The sequence below is a fragment of the Leopardus geoffroyi genome, chromosome A2 (genome assembly GCF_018350155.1).
Source record: "Leopardus geoffroyi isolate Oge1 chromosome A2, O.geoffroyi_Oge1_pat1.0, whole genome shotgun sequence".
Lineage (NCBI taxonomy): Eukaryota > Metazoa > Chordata > Mammalia > Carnivora > Felidae > Leopardus > Leopardus geoffroyi.
The window spans coordinates 35,960,801-35,977,991 of record NC_059331.1 but is presented as its reverse complement, the minus strand read 5'-3'; the positions used below and the strand labels follow the sequence as shown (position 1 = coordinate 35,977,991).

Below are 17,191 nucleotides of genomic sequence, written 5' to 3'. Positions count from 1 at the left end.
GCAGAGAATCTGCCTAAGAAAACTGTTTTAAAGATAAAAAAAAGTATTTTAAATTCAGCTGTAACTCTGTGTAAATATAACTAAGCTCTGTCAACATTTATATAACTTTTGCAGTCCTGCAGATGGAATTTTCAAATTGAGGGTTGGGAACCATCTCTTATTTATCTTTATATCCACTTGGGACCAACCTGAGGTATTCAGAAAATAATGAAGGACTGGTCAGCACACTGAATCTGGTCAAACTCTGTGTAGCCTATGGTAACCTAAACTATTGTTGTAAATTGTGGTACAGTCGAAAGACTTGCAGATCAAGAGGAAGAAGCCTAGGTTCTCATACCTCCTCCCTCATTTTACTCGCTTTGTGGAAGGCTCTTGTTTTTGTTTCCGGAACCATCTGCCTCTTCTTCCTGCTGCTGAAGGTTGTTGGGACAATCAAAAGAGCAACGGTATAGAAAGGGGCTTTGAAAATAACAAACCTCCACCCAGTTTTAAGGTGAGATTTCTATAATATTTGTGACTGAAGAGCATACAGCTTTCTCCAACTTCACCCTACTGTCTTTGTCTACTCAAGTTCATTGGCAATTTCTGCCAAAATAAGTAACCCATAGAGCTATATTCCTTTCTCAGTGTTGGCACCTTCTAATGTATGGTTTTTCTAGATCACAATTGTGCCTCATTTAGGGATTATTGGTTTTAATGAGACTCTAATCTGATAGTAGCACAGTATTGGGCCAGAGTAAGGAATGGTGGTTTCATGTAGAGTAAACACAATGTCTGGCCATTTCAGCTGATAATGAAATGGTCCTATGCCCTAATCCTGCCATAGCGCTGTTGCCTGACAGGAGAAGAGTTTTTAATGCATGAGCTTGCTATATTATCTACTTTTGTTACTGCCTCTATACCTCTAGTTTCTACTATAGCTCGCTGGTGTGAGGGAGGGGTATGAATACAACAAGGGTTGATGAGGGGGCTCCAGTGGTCGAATGCCTCTGTTCCAGTGCTGTTTGCCCAGTGTGACTTTGAGCCCCAGCCTTTTCTTCTCCATAAAATGAAGGAAATACATTTGGCAGGATGCCTGACCCTCCGTAAAAACTAGCTATTAGGAATTCTCAAGATTTGCTTGAAATTGAGTTCAGACTTCCCAAGACGTGGTAGTTAAAGTCACATCCATTGAGGTATGTTTTTTTACCTAAGTGCTGCTATTTCAACAGAAAAACAGAGCTCTGCGTGCCTGGGTGGCTCTGTCAGTTAAGCGTCTGACTCTTGGTTTCAGCTCAGGTTACTATCTCACGGTTTCATGAGTTCCAGCCTTGCGTCAGGCTCTGCAGTGGCAGCATGGAGCCTGCTTGGGATTCTCTCTCTCCACCCCTCTTCCAATCACACTGTCTCTGTCTCTCTCAAAAATAAACAAACTTAAAAAAAAATTAAAAACAAGAGAGAAACAGGGCTCAGCCACCCCATCGCCCTTAATCCACACACCCTACCTGCAGCCCTAGATCGCTGATCCATACCAGCCTCCTGGCTGGGCCCACCTTTAAATATGAATCACATTCCCTTTTGTCCTTTGACTCTGTGAGAATACCTGGCCAAGTTGATGGAGTTTCCTTAACTTCTCGTAGTCTGCGTCCACACCTGGAGTATTCTTACTGGTAGATGTCAGCAGGGATGATGGGGTAAGGAGGAAAGAGAATTCCCAGGTGAGAGAACAAGCCTAGAATGTGGGCATGTGAGGGAGTACCAGGCTCGCCAACTTTTACTTGGCTTCCAGCTGTTGAGTTTAAGGAGTTATTCCACCACTTGCTGGACTGGCATGGAGAGATGAACCCCTCTGTGATGGAAACATTTACTGTTTTTAATCTGTGCCACTGGCAACAAAGCCCATCAAATGTACTGACTTTGCCAGCTCAATATGCACTGTTGTAACCTACAAAATGATGACCACACCAGTAGCTAACATTTTCTGACAACCCAGTGACTGGTCCATGGTTAGCCAAGACTTTGCTGTGGATTACCTTTATCTTCTTGACATCTGTGGTGAGGTTCTATTTTTATCCCCATGTTACAGATGAAGAAACTGAGTCCAAGAGGAGTTAAATAGCCTAAGGTCATGGGCGGGGAAAAAAAAAAAGCCCAGGCAAATTCATACCCAGGCATGTTGTAAAGCTTGGGATCTCACTGTTTTCTAGAGCATGTGGCTGAACGCAGTCTTTAAATTGACTTACGTTGAAATAGTTCTTATTTACAGTCTGAAATCTGTATACTGATCCATCTGAGCTTCATGTTGTCCCTATCTGGAGGAAGAAACACCTTCACAAACACTGGCCTTTGTTTTCCAGCTTCCATCGTGATTCAGAAGTGGTGGTGCCACATGAATCCTTGCTTGGAAGGAGAGGATTGTAAAGTGCTGCCAGATTACTCAGGTTGGTCCTGTAGCAGTGGCAATAAAGTCAAAACTACAAAGGCAAGTATAGACAAACACATCTCTCATTTACAACTTCCCCAGGTTATTAACTATGTGGTGTCCCCCCTTCAGTTTATCCTAGCACCACCAGCGACGTTTATGTTGATAAACCTCCTTGGCTGGTACCATCCCATTACTTTGGCCTTTTGAAAAGCCCATTGCCTAATATCACCCTTTATGTCAGATCGTATGGAGCAGGGACTTGCTGGATGAGTCACTCAATTCATTGCAGCTCCTTCGGGAGCCCACTGTAAAATAAAGGAATCAGCAATATCCAAACAGCATGGTGAGATTCCACATCCAGGTGATTTGCTCAAGGAGGGATACTTCCTGTGAGGAGTAAGACTTATATAACACTTGGATTTAAGTCAAGAGTTGTCTCTTGCAAGGATGTGCTTTCTAGTCCCCACACTTTCAGAAGTCTACCAGTGTCTACCCAGTTCTTGAGCCCAAAATCTTACTTCTTCCTTACCTCTCTATGTCCAGTCTATTACTGGTCCCTGCGCTTGTTATTTCCACCTCCCTCCTTGAGCGTTGGTCACCATCCTTACAACAGTGGTCCTGTCCCCACTGTGTCTCATGTTGATACCTCACATCCACTCATGCTCCCTTTTTAGGTCATTCTCCACATGAGGACCACAATCACATTTGTGAAATGCAGATATTCCTACCTAGTCTGCCTGCCTATCTGGGTCTTAATAAATAACCTGGCAAGCCACATCCCATCATTCTTTTGTTTGTTTGTTTGTTTCAGTCTTCTGTTAGTACCTCTTACCATGGTGCCTTTGCAATTGCAGAGAAAGGTGTTCTTCATGGAATGTGCTTCCCTCCCTTCTTTACTCCTTAACCATTATTTCTTTAGAATCCTTCACTGACAGGATTCATGTCTCCTCTATCTTTCAACATTTACTATGGTTATACTTTCCATGGAAAGGTATAGTTAGGTTTTTAGTACCTAGAGTGTTCTAAGAACAGACCTGTGAAGTCAGGGCTCATGTCGGTTTTCAGTTACCTTCATAGTCCCAGTAACTTTTTTGAATAGAAAGTAATAAAATTGAAAAAAAGTAATAAAATTGGTCATTCTAATGAAAGAATAAATTTAGAACAATGATAACATTTTATAAACAACTATAAAGATAAATTTTAGCTGGCATCAAATACAAGATCAGCAGTAGTATAATTGTCAACTTTTGTTAGTAATATAAAGGTGACTAAATGACCTGATAAAGGCATATCTCGTTTTATTGTGCTTTGCACATACTGTTTTTATGGTTGTTGTTTGTACAAATTGAAGATTAGTGACAACCTCGTGTCAAGCAAGTCTTTGGGCATCATTTTTTCCAATAGCACTGGCTCACTTGGTGTCTCTGTGTCACATTTTGGTAATTCTCACAGTATTTCAAATCCTTTCATTATTTGCTATGGTTATCAGTGATCACTGATGGTACTCTTCTAAGTTTAGGGTGGCACCCCTTTGTGTGTTCAGTTCCCCTCTCTTCCTCTCCTTGGCCCTCCTTATTTCCCGACACACAACGATATTGAAAGTGGGCCAATTAATAACCCTACATGGGCCTCGAAGTGTTCCAGTGAGGGGAAGAATCACATGTTTCTGACTGTAAGTCAGAAGCTAGAAGTGATTAAGCTTAGTCGGGAGGCCTGACACAGGTAGCCAAACTGTGAATACAAAGGCAAAACTCATGAAGGACATTTAAAAAAACTACTCCAGTGAACCCCTTCCATGGAGACAGTTTTAGTGGTCTGAATAAAACCTCCATCTAGCCACAATATTCCCTTAAACCAAAGTCTGATCCTGACCAAGGTCCTAACTCTTTAATTCTATGAAGGGACAGAAGAAAAGTCTGCAGCTAGCAGATGTTGGTCAATGAGGTTTAGCAAAGAAGCCACCTCCATGACAGACAAGTGCAAGGTGAAGCAGCAAGTTATCTAGAAGTTCTAGCTAAGACAATGAAGGTGGCTACTCAAAACAGCCGATTTTCATTGTAGACCAAACAGCCTTCTGTTGAAAGAAGATGCCATCTAAAACTTTCATAGCTAGAGAGAAGACAATGCCTAGACAGGCTGACTGTCTTGTTAGGGGGCTAATGCAGCTGGTAACTTTAGGCTACAGACAGGGCTCATTTATCATTCCAAAAACTCCTAGGGTCCTTAAGAATTAGGCTCAATCTACTCTGTCTGCTCTACAAGTGGTACAAAGCCTAGATGACAGCCCGTCAGTTTACAACCTGGTTTACTGAATATTTAAAACCCACTATTGAGATCTCTTGTTTATAAAAAAGATTCCTTTCCGAACAATCTACCTCGTCACCCAAGAGCTCTGATGGAGATAGACAATGAGATTAATGTTGTTTTCATGCCTGCTAAAATGACTTCTTGATCCATGGGCTGCAGAATGGATGTTATTTTGACTTTCATCAGGCTATAGCTGTGACAGGTAGTGATTCCTGTGATTGATCTGGGCATTCTAGGTGCCATGAAGAACATTTCTCATTCCTGGAAAGAGGTCAGAATTAACAGGAATTTGGAAGAAGTTGCTTTTAACACACATGGACAGCTTTGGGGGGTTCAAGTCTTCAGTGGAGGAAGTAACTGTGGATGTGGCAGAAACAGCAAAAGAACTAGAAATGGAGCCTGAAGATGGGACTGAATTGCTGCCATGTCATGAGAAATCTTAAGAGATGAAGACGTGCTTCTTAGGGTGGAGCAAAGAAGGTAGTTTCTTGAGATGGAACCTACTCCTAACGAAGATGCTCTGAAGATTGTTGACCTAACAACAAAAGACTTAGAATACGACATCAACTTAGTTGAGAAAGGCAATGGCAGGGTTTTAGAGGCTTGACTCCCATGTTGAAAGAAGTTTTGTGGGTAAAATGCTATCAAACAGCATGGCGTGCTCTAGAAAAAGCATTCATGAAAGGAAGAGTCTATCAACGTCACCCCAACCCTTAGCAACCGCCACCCTGATTAGTCAGTGCCATCAACACAGAGGGCAAGGCCCTCCACGGTTAAAAAGATTATGACTGGCTGAAAGCTCAGATGATAGCATTTTTTAGCAATGAAGTATTTTTAAACTAAGGCTGGTACATTGCTTTTTTAGACCAAATGTTGCACACTTAACAGACTACAGTGTAGTGTAAACATAACTCTTACATGCACTGGGAAACCAAAAAATTAATTTGGCATGCTTTCTGGTGATACTCATTTTGTTGTGCTATTTGCTTTATGGCAATACTTGCTTTACTGGAATGGTCTGGAGCCGAACCTGCTGTATCTCTGAGGTATGCCTGTGTATGCTTTTATATCCACAGCAGTGGACCTTCATGGAGTCCCTTGTTGGTGGACGAAAGAGGTTAGCATTCCCCATCATTTCTAATTAACTTCCAGTCTATATACACCCAAGTGTGCTTGCTAAGCAAACCCTGCCTTAAAATAATTCCACTATCCTTCCCCCCACCCTGGCCCTTTTCAGCCCCTTTTCCCCCTTCCCTTCCTGAATAAAAATGTTGGAGCTGCCAGGGAGCTAGCATATTAGATCCATCAATGATAAAAATGTCTTCTTATCCTATTTCTTGTGGACAAAGAAATAACATTTAGAAGATTATTCTTGTATTGATTCTTATATGTAAATATAAAACAAGACCATGAACACAAGCCAACTATGTTCCGGAAAAGAATGTGTCTAAGTAGTCTCTTGCTGGGGAGGCTCCCTCTCTATTTGTGTGCAGTTAGAGCATTTGCAGGAAGCAGACCTTTAGGGGCATTTTGGCTCCGTCTGCTGGGAATATAAGTTTGCTCTAGCTAAAACCTCAACGGTAGTGACATTTCATTTGGAAATTCTAAAAGTTGTAGAAACACAATACAGTTCCCTAAGCCATAATGATACTTAGCTGCTTTTTTTTTTTTTTTTTTAGTGATATGCCACTTGAGAATAATCTCAAAGTAGTAAAACTTTGTTTCCTTTATTAATCCAACTCATTGTGGCTTGAACTGCATGAAACATTTTATGTCTTTTATGGTTCTTATGAACACAGAGCAGATTCATCTGACTGGCTTCTGGGAAGAACTTGGTGCCCTGAGATTCTCTTTTTCATAAAATAGATACTAACCTTACCCCTAAGTGAGACAGCGGTCCTACAACGGTTGAGGGATTACAGTTCTAGGGGAGATATTAACTGTGTGACAAAATAGTTTTCATTTTCCTTAAACAGTTCCTGCACACCAACATCAACACGTGGAAAGGCTAAAAAGTAAGATGATCTGCAGTAAGAGACCTATGTCAGAATTTTATTTTTCATTTAAATGCAAATATGAAGAGAGCAGTCAAGTTGAGAGATTAACAGATTTAGATGAAGATCAGAAAACGAGGGGGACAGTTTCCTAGGAAGCCATGCTGTCTGTTCCAGGTGTAAAAGGTTGGCAGTGAGTTTATTGTGCTTGGATAGCTTTTGGTGTTCGCAGAGAGCATTCACCTACCAGTTCTTGTGGAAAAATACAACTTTCACTGTCATTCTGCCTCAGTTTTCCTCATCTTCATTTGGAGTCGTTCGTGTTAAAGCTCTGAACAATTGCACACAATGTTGTTTTAGCACCAAAGCCAGCCACTGTCCAGGGCTATTTGGTGTTTGAAAATGGAAATAAATCGTAGTGAATTTCAAGAAATTTTAGATGTTTAGGGTTTTTATTTTTCCAACATCTAAGGGTAAAGAGCTATGCCTTTGGAGCAGTTCTCAACCAGGGGCAGTTTTTCCATCAAGGGTCATTTTTAGTTGCCACACGTTGTGGGAATGGGGGTTGTTCAGACATCTTGTGGGTAGAGGCCAGACAGGTTGTAAAAATCTTAAAATGCATAGGAGGGGTCCCCCATAGCAAAGAATTAACTGGATCCAAATGTATTTTTTTCCGGTAGCTCTTGGTAAGCATCCTACCTGATTCTCTTACTGCATTTACTTCTTCTAAGTTTGCATTCTCTGCATGCTTCTAGTATTTCATATTAGAGAATGAGAGAGAAGAGTTAAATGAGGCTTTCTCTGGTATACCATCTCTTACCCTTAAGATCTAAGATGACCCGTTCTTATGGTATCTGCCTGAAAACACCCTGTGAATGGTATCTTTCTCTGTTTCTTAGGCTACCGCTATGAATCATCTTCATTCTCTTTTGCTGCATTATTATAATAATTATTTAATGGTAACAGTAGCTTCAGAAAACTCATCCTAGGGGGTCCTTGTACCCACTGTTTTGAGCCACACTCCTTGGACAGTCTGGTATAGTAAGACTGGGATGGGGCAAACCATTCTTAAAAAGTGCTTCATCTGTTGATTGTCATTTAACCAGGCCCCACACCTGCTCTGTTTTTGCTGTAGTGCTGTTTTCTGTGTTTCCAGGGTAAATTCCTTGCCCGGGTTTCTCCTTGGTGAGAGACCATCAATGGATCCCCATGGGTAACAGAAAATAGAGTGTAAGCATCTTGAGGTCAACCCCTAAATGTGACTCCCCCAATAGACCATGTATTTCCATACCCCCACTGCTACCTCATTCATCACTTCTCTTTTCTAAAATTCTAGTTGTCTTTTAAGTTCCAGCTGAGATGGCTCCTTTCCCCTGAGGTCTTGTCTTTCCTGATCCCTGTGGAGTAGAGCTAGTATTGGCTGTTAGCAGTGTGGTATCCACCGAATTTCAAAGTGACAATGAACCTCACATATACAATTAGCAAAATGAAAACTTTACAGGAAAATAAATGCTAAAGAATCCTGTCATTCAACTTGAGATTGGCTCCAAAATGAGCTGGGCATGGAAAGTAAGCTTCCTTAAATAAGATGCATTGAGAATTACATCCTCCATCTATACTTAGATCCAGAAAGAGCTAATGTGGCAGTAGCCACCATTTCATGAGGTTAATCACAGGACAAGCACCGGGTCATGGCATTCACGGTTCACTCACTCTTCACTATAAATGGAGGGAGAAGATGCTACTTAAACATTTAGCAGCCGAAGAAGCTCAGGCAGTGATACTCCTCCCCATCAGAAAAAGACCGGTATTCAAGATTAAGACTCTGGAGTAGTTCCTGAATCCTCATTCTCTCCATCCTTTGTCCTGTTGGCTTTGCCTTTCAGCACTTCCACCAAACTGATCCTCTTGACAGTCGAGCCATGCACCCCTTGTCTCACTTTTGTACCTGAGGTGGAGAAAGGCCTAAGTTTTTCCCCCTAGGTAGTCAGGACTCCCTTTCCTCACTCCAGATTCTCCTCATCTGACAATCCTCTAGAAATCACAAGACTTCTACCCACCTGGCCTTAGTATCTTTTTTTTCTCCCTAGTGGATATCACGTTCTGACATATCCTTTCTTTGTCTCTTCATCCATCCCTTTCCTCTAGAATAAGAATCACCAAGCTGTGACTTGAAAGCCACATCCAGCCCTTGGTCTGTTTTCCTAAGGTCTGTGAGCTAAGAATGCTCTGTACACTTTTAAGTGGTTGGAAACAAAAGGAAAAAAAAATTCATAACATGAAAATTACATGAAATCCTAACTTCAGTGTCTACAGCTCAAATTTTATTGGGATAAAACAGTGCCCATTAGTTTACATTGCTGTCTTGTCTATGCTCCTCTTGTGCTATAAAGGCTGAGTGAGTTAAGTAGTTGTGACAATGACTATATGGCCTACCAAGGTGAATGTATTTACTATCTGGCCCTTTATCTAGAATAGGGCTAGCATACTTTTTGTATAAACTCCATGAGGACAGGTTTTTGTTGTGTTTGCTCTAGTATTCCCGGCACAAACAAAAGAGCAACTCTTTTGTAAAATGTATAAAATAAAGGCTTTATGTCAATTGACAGCAAATCTGAGGTTTGAATAAATAATTGATTGGGTCTAAAGACCAGGCAGGATGACTCTGTCATCAAGTAGTATCTTTTTATGTTATAGGCAGGTTCACATCTTAAGCTTTTGGTTTTTTTTCCCTCTAGCTTGTGTATGGATTATCTAACCTGTAAAATACATTACCAAATAAAACTATAGAAACTGCTGATTTATTCTAAGTATTTCAAAGTAGAGAAAATAGTAAACTTGTTAATGAAGATCTGTTTGCAGTCATTATGGCAGTTTTCTAAAATAACCTACTTTTTATTTTTTATTTTTATTTTTTTTTTTAATTTTTTTTTTTCAACGTTTATTTATTTTTGGGACAGAGAGAGACAGAGCATGAACGGGGGAGGGGCAGAGAGAGAGGGAGACACAGAATCGGAAACAGGCTCCAGGCTCTGAGCCATCAGCCCAGAGCCTGACGCGGGGCTCGAACTCACGGACCGCGAGATCGTGACCTGGCTGAAGTCGGACGCTTAACCGACTGCGCCACCCACGCGCCCCAATAACCTACTTTTTAAAATAAAAGTTAACTACATTAAAAAGTAACAAAGGTAGCATTTTGATCTTGACATACACGGATCTTAACTGGCATTCATTTGAAAAAATTTAGTGCCTTCAAGAAAGCATGCTCAACGTGCATGAGTTAACTTGATGGGCAATGAATGTACCTAATCTGATGGGGTTTTGATAACTCTAAAAAATACCAAGCTAACGTACATAATATCGTGTTGTGCAAGTCTTTGTGCATGTTTTCTTTGCAACCTGAAAGTAAGAAATGTAAAGGATTTGAACAGGTGATTTGGTGAGGTGGGTTACAAATAAAGGAACAATGTGCCCAACGGTGCACAAATGACATAGACAGGGACTTACGGGTCTGGTAGTAGAAGGGACCTTTTTTGGTGGGGCTGAAATACTGAATGCTCACTTACTTGTTTTAGGTAACACGGTAGCAAAGACAGATGTGCTTAATGTGGGAGGAGCGACAGGATGCAGAAGTCTCCTATTTGGATTACCATCCTGGCGGATTTGTGGAAAATCGTCTTGGATTTCAGCAACATCACATTTGTATAAGTATGCTGTACGGAGTGTCATTCACTTAACTGTCCCAGCCCTCTCGGCTTCATGATTTTATTACATTGAATTATAGCCACGGGCTGCCACACAATTCACATCCTATCTGGATCCCAAGGACCAAACCTCCAAGAAACCCTGGAGGAACAAAGCAGAGACTTCAAAGTGGATCTTCACTGGGTCTTCTGTTTCTTTCTGCCTTCACAAAGGAGCGTGGACGGGTTCACAGGGTTCTTATTCCGGTCTTCTTTTGAACTTTTCCTTTATTCCTTGCATTAAAGTGGTTTCAAAGGGGTCTAAGTATCAAAATGCTTTGGCAAAACATATTTGCAGGTGTAGATCAATGAAAACTCTGATTAGGGAAGAAAATTTATTTTCTAAATCTTAATGAGTAGACTTGGTGGGGTTCTTGTGTGTGCATTTCTATTTTTGCTTTAGAGCGTTTCAATGTTTGCACTTTAAGTTCTGTTGTCAGGTTAGCAGAAATAAAATAACATTTTAACATCAGTACACCATTTTACTGAGTGCTAAGGAAGTGTATCAGCTCCAATATTTTATAACCAAAGCTTGATCATGACATATGCACAAAAGAAATAACACCTGTGGGGATTTTTATGGCTTAAGGTATAGTCATAGAAGTAAATTATTTAAAATCTGAAACAGTCTCTGTTTAGATCAAGGGTGATTTCTGAGATCCAGTTTATGTCACTTAAAATATTTTGTTAACCCTTAGAAGTCTTGAAATGTTTGATTTTTACACTGTAAGTGATTTATTCACTTAGCACTTTTCTCATTTGTTATTTTATTTTTTTAAATGTAAGTAAAATCTGAGTCATTTCCTCTTGGTTTAACGATTTTGCAGCAGACGTGTGTCTGCATAGTCTCAGATGCTGTCATGGAGAAATATATTGCAGATGAAAAGTGACTGACCCAGGTTTTAAATGCATAATGTCATTGAAACACCTACTACTGTAATAACTGATAGATTTTATAAAGAAATGCCAAAAACATCCTTTCTGCACTATTAATTATCCTTGTCCTTTCACAGTCATCGGGGAAAACATTACTATAACATTTATAGGAGCATCAAGTATGTCTATTTCAGTCTTGCAAAAAGAATGGAAATGGCTGACATGCACTTGTTGGCTAACTTTGAATTTGGACGCTTACCAGAATTATTACTGTCCTATAAGTAAAAAAGTCACTCTGCGGATGGCACATAAATTTTTGTGATTTTATTGCCTTAAATGCAAATGTGAAAAATCACTTAAAATTACATTTAATTGTGGGCATGTCAACTGTATGGCAAACTCGAGACCTATACACGTTGCATTCAAGATCATTTAAAACCTAGGGAAATTTGATTAAGTGTAGGGCCCCACATGATGTTTTAGGCATTCTCTGCTGCCTTTAGTACAGGACCCTCCATGGTAAGAACGGAGAGTTTAAAAAGTCAATTTTATGGCACATGAAAGAATTTGTCTTTTGCACACACATCTGATCTTGTACACCAAATAAGATCAAGTACAAATGACACTGCTTCACCTTGAGATACATTTCTACTACTTTGGGGGGGAATAAATGGTCCATTAGGGAAAATGGTGGGTATTAGAGCTGCCATTCTCATCCATTATTGCTTCAAAGTGTACTTTTTATTGAGTTCAAAAGTTAGTCCTGAAATGAAGCCTACTTGGAGAAGCATTTTAATGTTATCAGCCCTATACCATTCCTGTAAGGAGGTGCATAAGATAGGTTTGCTTTGAATCCTAGAATACATAGAAAACTATTGATGGAGTTGTGAGAACATGATTAATGGCAGCATTAAGCCCTCTGATTGTGGCACTTGTGATCTCAACACCTGCAGACTTTCAATTCTTAGCTCTAAAAACCTGAAGCTGCCCTGCAAGGTTGTAGACTTAGTCTGTGACTCTGCAAAGGCAGCAGCAACCTAGATTTTGTAGCTCTTCTTCAGATCCAGATGTGTGGCTCTGAAGTGTATGGACCTCAACTCTACACAAGTAGAACTCCATTCATAAGCTAAATTCAACAAACATTTCAAGAACCTTCCCAAGACCCCCAAATCATCTACCCTTATACACACAAATCCATTTTTTCTTTTCAACTTGGCAGGTCTTTATGAATATTCCCATTGTATAGAATTTAAGACCCAATAAAATTAAACTTACCCACACTCACATAGTTACTACTAGAAATTTTATGAGAGCTTTTCAGATAACATACTAACCCTGTGTCCTAGGGTGTCAGGGACATGGGTGAGTCTTAGAATCTGGCTAGTAGCTGACCTAGTTTATCAGGGTCCAGCACCACACTGTTTGCCACAGTCTTATAACGTGCCAGTACACTGATGAAAAATCGTACTGCTGGCCTTTTTGAATTGGGTGAAAGGAGATGGTCCTCTAAGCCTACGAAGTCTCAGAACTCACTTCCTCCTATGGACACACCACATCTACAATTAAATGTAGAGCAATTTCTACTGAAGAAGAACCGAAGGTTCATTGAACAGCTTTGGCATAAGCAATGACAGGGGGACCACATAAAGTAGGCTAGGACAGATGGACACATGGTAATGATGGGAACACCACCCCTGATGTGATGATCTGCTGTAGGGAGGGCTATCACTGAGAGACGTATACACACACTCATCTGCCCCAGGCACTGCCATTTAAAATGCAACTACACTGGAAGTGAAGGAAAGCCATTTACCACTCTACAGCATAAGCCAGAGTGTGGGAACTCTGAGGTTTTAGGTGCCACCAGGCACTACTGTTTGTGTAACCCCCTACCTTCATAGTACCCTGAGCCTGCACCACCCATTCCACCAAGGTGGCCTCAGTGTATGCTCTGGGCCTCCCCTGGCCTGTGCTCAAACCAGCCATCCTGCCAGGGCAGCCCTAGCACAGAACACCCAAGAACCCCCTCAGGCCTGCACCACTTGAGCCATCCTTCAAGGGTGGCCCCATCAAAGAGTCATCAGGCAGAGTGCCCACTTCTGCTTCAGTTCCAGCTATCCCTCCAGGGCAGCCTTGAGGACATGCCCTGAGAAGCCCAGCCCATGGTTATAGTTCCAGCTGTCCTGCCAAGGTTGATCCAGTTCACAGCACCCTGGGACCTTGCGGTCCATGTCCACTCCAGCTGCAGTTATCCTGCCAGGGTGGCCCTGGTGCAGCACCACCTGGAGCCCTCCAGCCTGCACCTGATTCAGCTTAGACTGCTCAGTCAAAGCCACCAGGCACAGATAGCATCTACACTGGGGATGCTCCAATGCATGGTGACTCTTTCAAGATTGGGAGAGATAGGTGTTCTCCATAATAAGTGTTCACAGATACAAACACAGAAAGTTCAAAAAAAATAATGAGACTGAGGAATACATTATAAGCCAAAGAACAATATAACCCCCACTCCCCAAAACTCTAATGAAACAGAGGTAATTTACCTGATAAAGAATTCAAAGTAATGGTCATAAAGATGCCCATTCAACACACAACTCCAGAGAAGAATGGAAGAACAGAGTGAAAGACTGTTAGTATAAGAACGTAACAAGTCACAAAGTTGAAGAACATAATAACTGATAGGAAAAATATACTAGAGGGAATCAACTACAGATTAGATGATAAAGGTCAGTAATCTGGAAGAGAGAACATTGGAAATCACCCAGTCAGAAGACCTAAAAGAATTAAAAAATGAGACTAGTTGGACCTGTGGGACAACATCCAGCATATTAACATTTACATTACATTGATCCTGGCAGAAGAATAGAGATAAAGGGACTAAAAACCTTTTTTTGAAGAAATAATGGGTGAAAAGTTCGCTAACCTGGGGAAGGAAACCAACATCTGGGTCCAGAAAGCAGTCTCAAAGAAGAACCCAAAGAGATCCAAACCAAAACATAACATAAGAGCAAAAGTTAAAGAGAAAACCTTAACACAGCAAGAGAAAAACAAATAGTTGCATATAAGGGAAACTTTGTAAGACAGCTGATTTTTCAGTGGAGACTTTGAGGCCAGAAAGAAGTGACATACTACATTCAAAGTGCTGAAAGGGAAAACTCAAAACCAAGAATGCTCCGCCTGGTAAAATTATCATTCAGAATTTAAGGTGAGATAAAGAGTCTCCCAGAGAACAAAACCAGCTTTACGACAAATGTTAAAGGGTCTTCTTTAAGCAGGAAAAGACTTAACTAGAAATTAGAAAATACATAAAAGAAAAAAATCTCAATGGTAAAATGAAATATATAGTAAACAGTATATCAGTCCCTTGAAAAGTTAGTATAAAGGTTAAAAGACAAAAAGTAAAACCAACTCTAACAATAAATAGTTAAGGGATGTACAAAATAAAATGAAGTAAAATAAGACATCAAAGTATAGAGATTAAAAATGTGGAGTATTGGGACACCTAGGTAGCTCAGTTGGTTAAGTGTCTGACTTTGGCTCAGGTCATCATCTTGCAGTTCATGAGTTCAAGCCTCACATCTGGCTCACTGCTGGCATTGCAGAGTCCACTTCAGATCCTCTGTCCCTCTCTGTCTCTGCCCCTCCCATGCTTGCACTCTCTCAAAAAAAATGTGGGGTATTAAAATGAATTTGAACTTAAGCAACTACCAGCTTAAAATAGACTGCTACATATGTAAATCACCATGTTCCTCATGATAGCCACAGGCCAAACACCTACAGTAGATATACAAAATATAAAAGGAACCCAAACATAACACTAAAAAATACCATCAGGGGTGCCTGGGTGGCTCAGTTGGTTGAGCGTCTGACTTCTGCTCAGGTCATGATCTCACAGTTTGTGGGTTCGAGCCCCACATTGGGCTCTGTGCTGACAGAGCCTGGAACCTGCTTTGGATTCTCTGTCCCTCTTTCTCTCTGCTCCTCCCGTGCTCATGCTCTGTCTCTCTCTCTCTCTCTCTCTCTCACACACACACAAGAATAAATAAAACATTAAAATTTTCTTTAAATACCATCAAATCCCAAGGGAAGAGATTGAAAGAAGAAAGGAAGAACTGCAAAAACAACCAGAAAACAACTAACAAAATATCAATAAGGATATACCTTTTAATAATTACTTTAAAATAAATGGACTAAATGCTCCAATCAAAAGGCAGGAAGTGGCAAAATGGATAAAATCAAAACAAAACCTATCAATATGCTGCCTACAAGAGACTCACTTCAGATTTACAGACATACACAGACTCAAAGTAAAAAGACGGATAAGGGATTCCAAGGAAAGGGAAATAGAAAGAAAGCTAGAGTAGCAATACTTCTATCAGACAAAGCAGACTTTAAAACAAAAACCGTAACAAAAGACAAGGGCAATACATAATGATAAAGGAGTCAATCCAAGAAAACGATATAACAATTATAGATTTATGTACCCAACATAATACATATTTTAAATATAAAAAGCAAATGTTAACAGACATAAAGGGAGAAATTGAGAGTAATAAAGGAATAGTAAGGGACTTTAACACTCCACTTACTTCGATGTAGAGATCATCTAGACAGAATCAATAAGGAAACATTGGCCTTCAATGATACTTTAGATCAGATGGACTTAATAGATATATATAGAACATTCCATCCCCGAACAGTAGAAGACACATTCTATTCGAGTGCATATGGACATTCTCCAGGACAGAGTGCATATTACACCACAAAACAACTCTCAATGGATTTAAGATTTAAAAAAAGGTCACTTACTCTAATCACTTTTTTAGTTTCTATGAAACTAGAAATCAATTACAACAAGAAAAAGTGGGGAAAACGCACAAACACATGGACACTAATATGTTATTAAACAACCAAAAGGGCAATGAAGAAATCAAAGAGGAAATTAAAAAATAACTTGACACAACTAAAAATGGAAACACGGCTTTCTTAAGTGCATGGGATACAGCGTAAGCAATTCTAAGAGGGAAGTTCATAGTGATGCAGGTGTACCTCAACAAACAAGAAAAATCCCAAATGAACAATCTAACTTTATACCTATAAAGAACTAGAAAAAGAGGAAACAAAAGCCTAAGTTAGTAGAAGGAAGGAAATAATAAAGATCAAAATGAGAATAAGTGAAAGAGACCAAAAACATACTAAGAAAAGATCAACAGACCAAATAGGTTCTTTGAAAAGAGATACAAAATGAATAAACCTCTAGCCAGACTAATCAAGAGAAAAAAAACAAGGTTGAGGGCCAAGATATTTCAGAAATGAAAGAGAAGTTACAACTACCACCACAGATAAAAAGAGTGAAAGAGATCACTACAATTATTTGCCATAAACTGAAAAACCTAGAAGAAAAATTCCTTGAAACATACAACTTTCCAAGACTGAATCATGAATACTCTCTGAACAGATTGATTACAAGTAATGAAATTGAATTAGTAATTTAAGAACTCCTCAAAACCAAATGTCCACTACCAGTTGAGTTCTACCAAATATTTAAAGCCATTCAATTAGTAATTTAAGAACTTGCTAAAACCCAAAGTCTACTACAGTTGAGTTCTACCAAATATTTAAAGAAGACTTAATATCTATCGTCAATTTTTTTCAAAAATTTGAGAGAAAAGAATGTTTCCAAATTCATTTCATGAGGCCAGCATTACCTGATACCAAATCCAGACAATGACACTCCAAGAAAAGAAAATCACAGACCAACATCCCTGATGAACAAAGATGGAAAAATCCTCAACATAATATTAAACAAACTGAATTTAAAATGCACTGAAAGGATAATACACCATAATCAAGTGGGATTTATTCCA

At 39.9% G+C, this 17,191-nt stretch overlaps 1 protein-coding gene and 1 non-coding gene across 4 annotated transcripts in view; both read left to right on the top strand.

Annotated features, from left to right (window-relative positions):
- Positions 1-11,637, top strand: part of TAFA4 (TAFA chemokine like family member 4) — a 182,938-nt gene extending 171,301 nt beyond the window's left edge. The window contains exons 5-6 of one of the 3 annotated variants that reach the window (XM_045493483.1): positions 2,337-2,461; positions 10,281-11,637. In XM_045493483.1, coding sequence (XP_045349439.1) covers positions 2,337-2,461; positions 10,281-10,292 — 137 coding nt within the window. In that variant the 3' untranslated portion in view covers positions 10,293-11,637. The remainder of the gene's footprint in view (positions 1-2,336; positions 2,462-10,280) is intronic. The other 2 variants (XM_045493481.1, XM_045493482.1) reach the window with 2 other exon arrangements.
- A 3,525-nt stretch (positions 11,638-15,162) lies between these two features.
- On the top strand, positions 15,163-15,247 carry TRNAR-UCU. Its single transcript has one exon. It is a non-coding gene; the product is annotated as a tRNA-Arg (tRNA).
- The last annotated feature ends 1,944 nt before the right edge of the window (positions 15,248-17,191 follow it).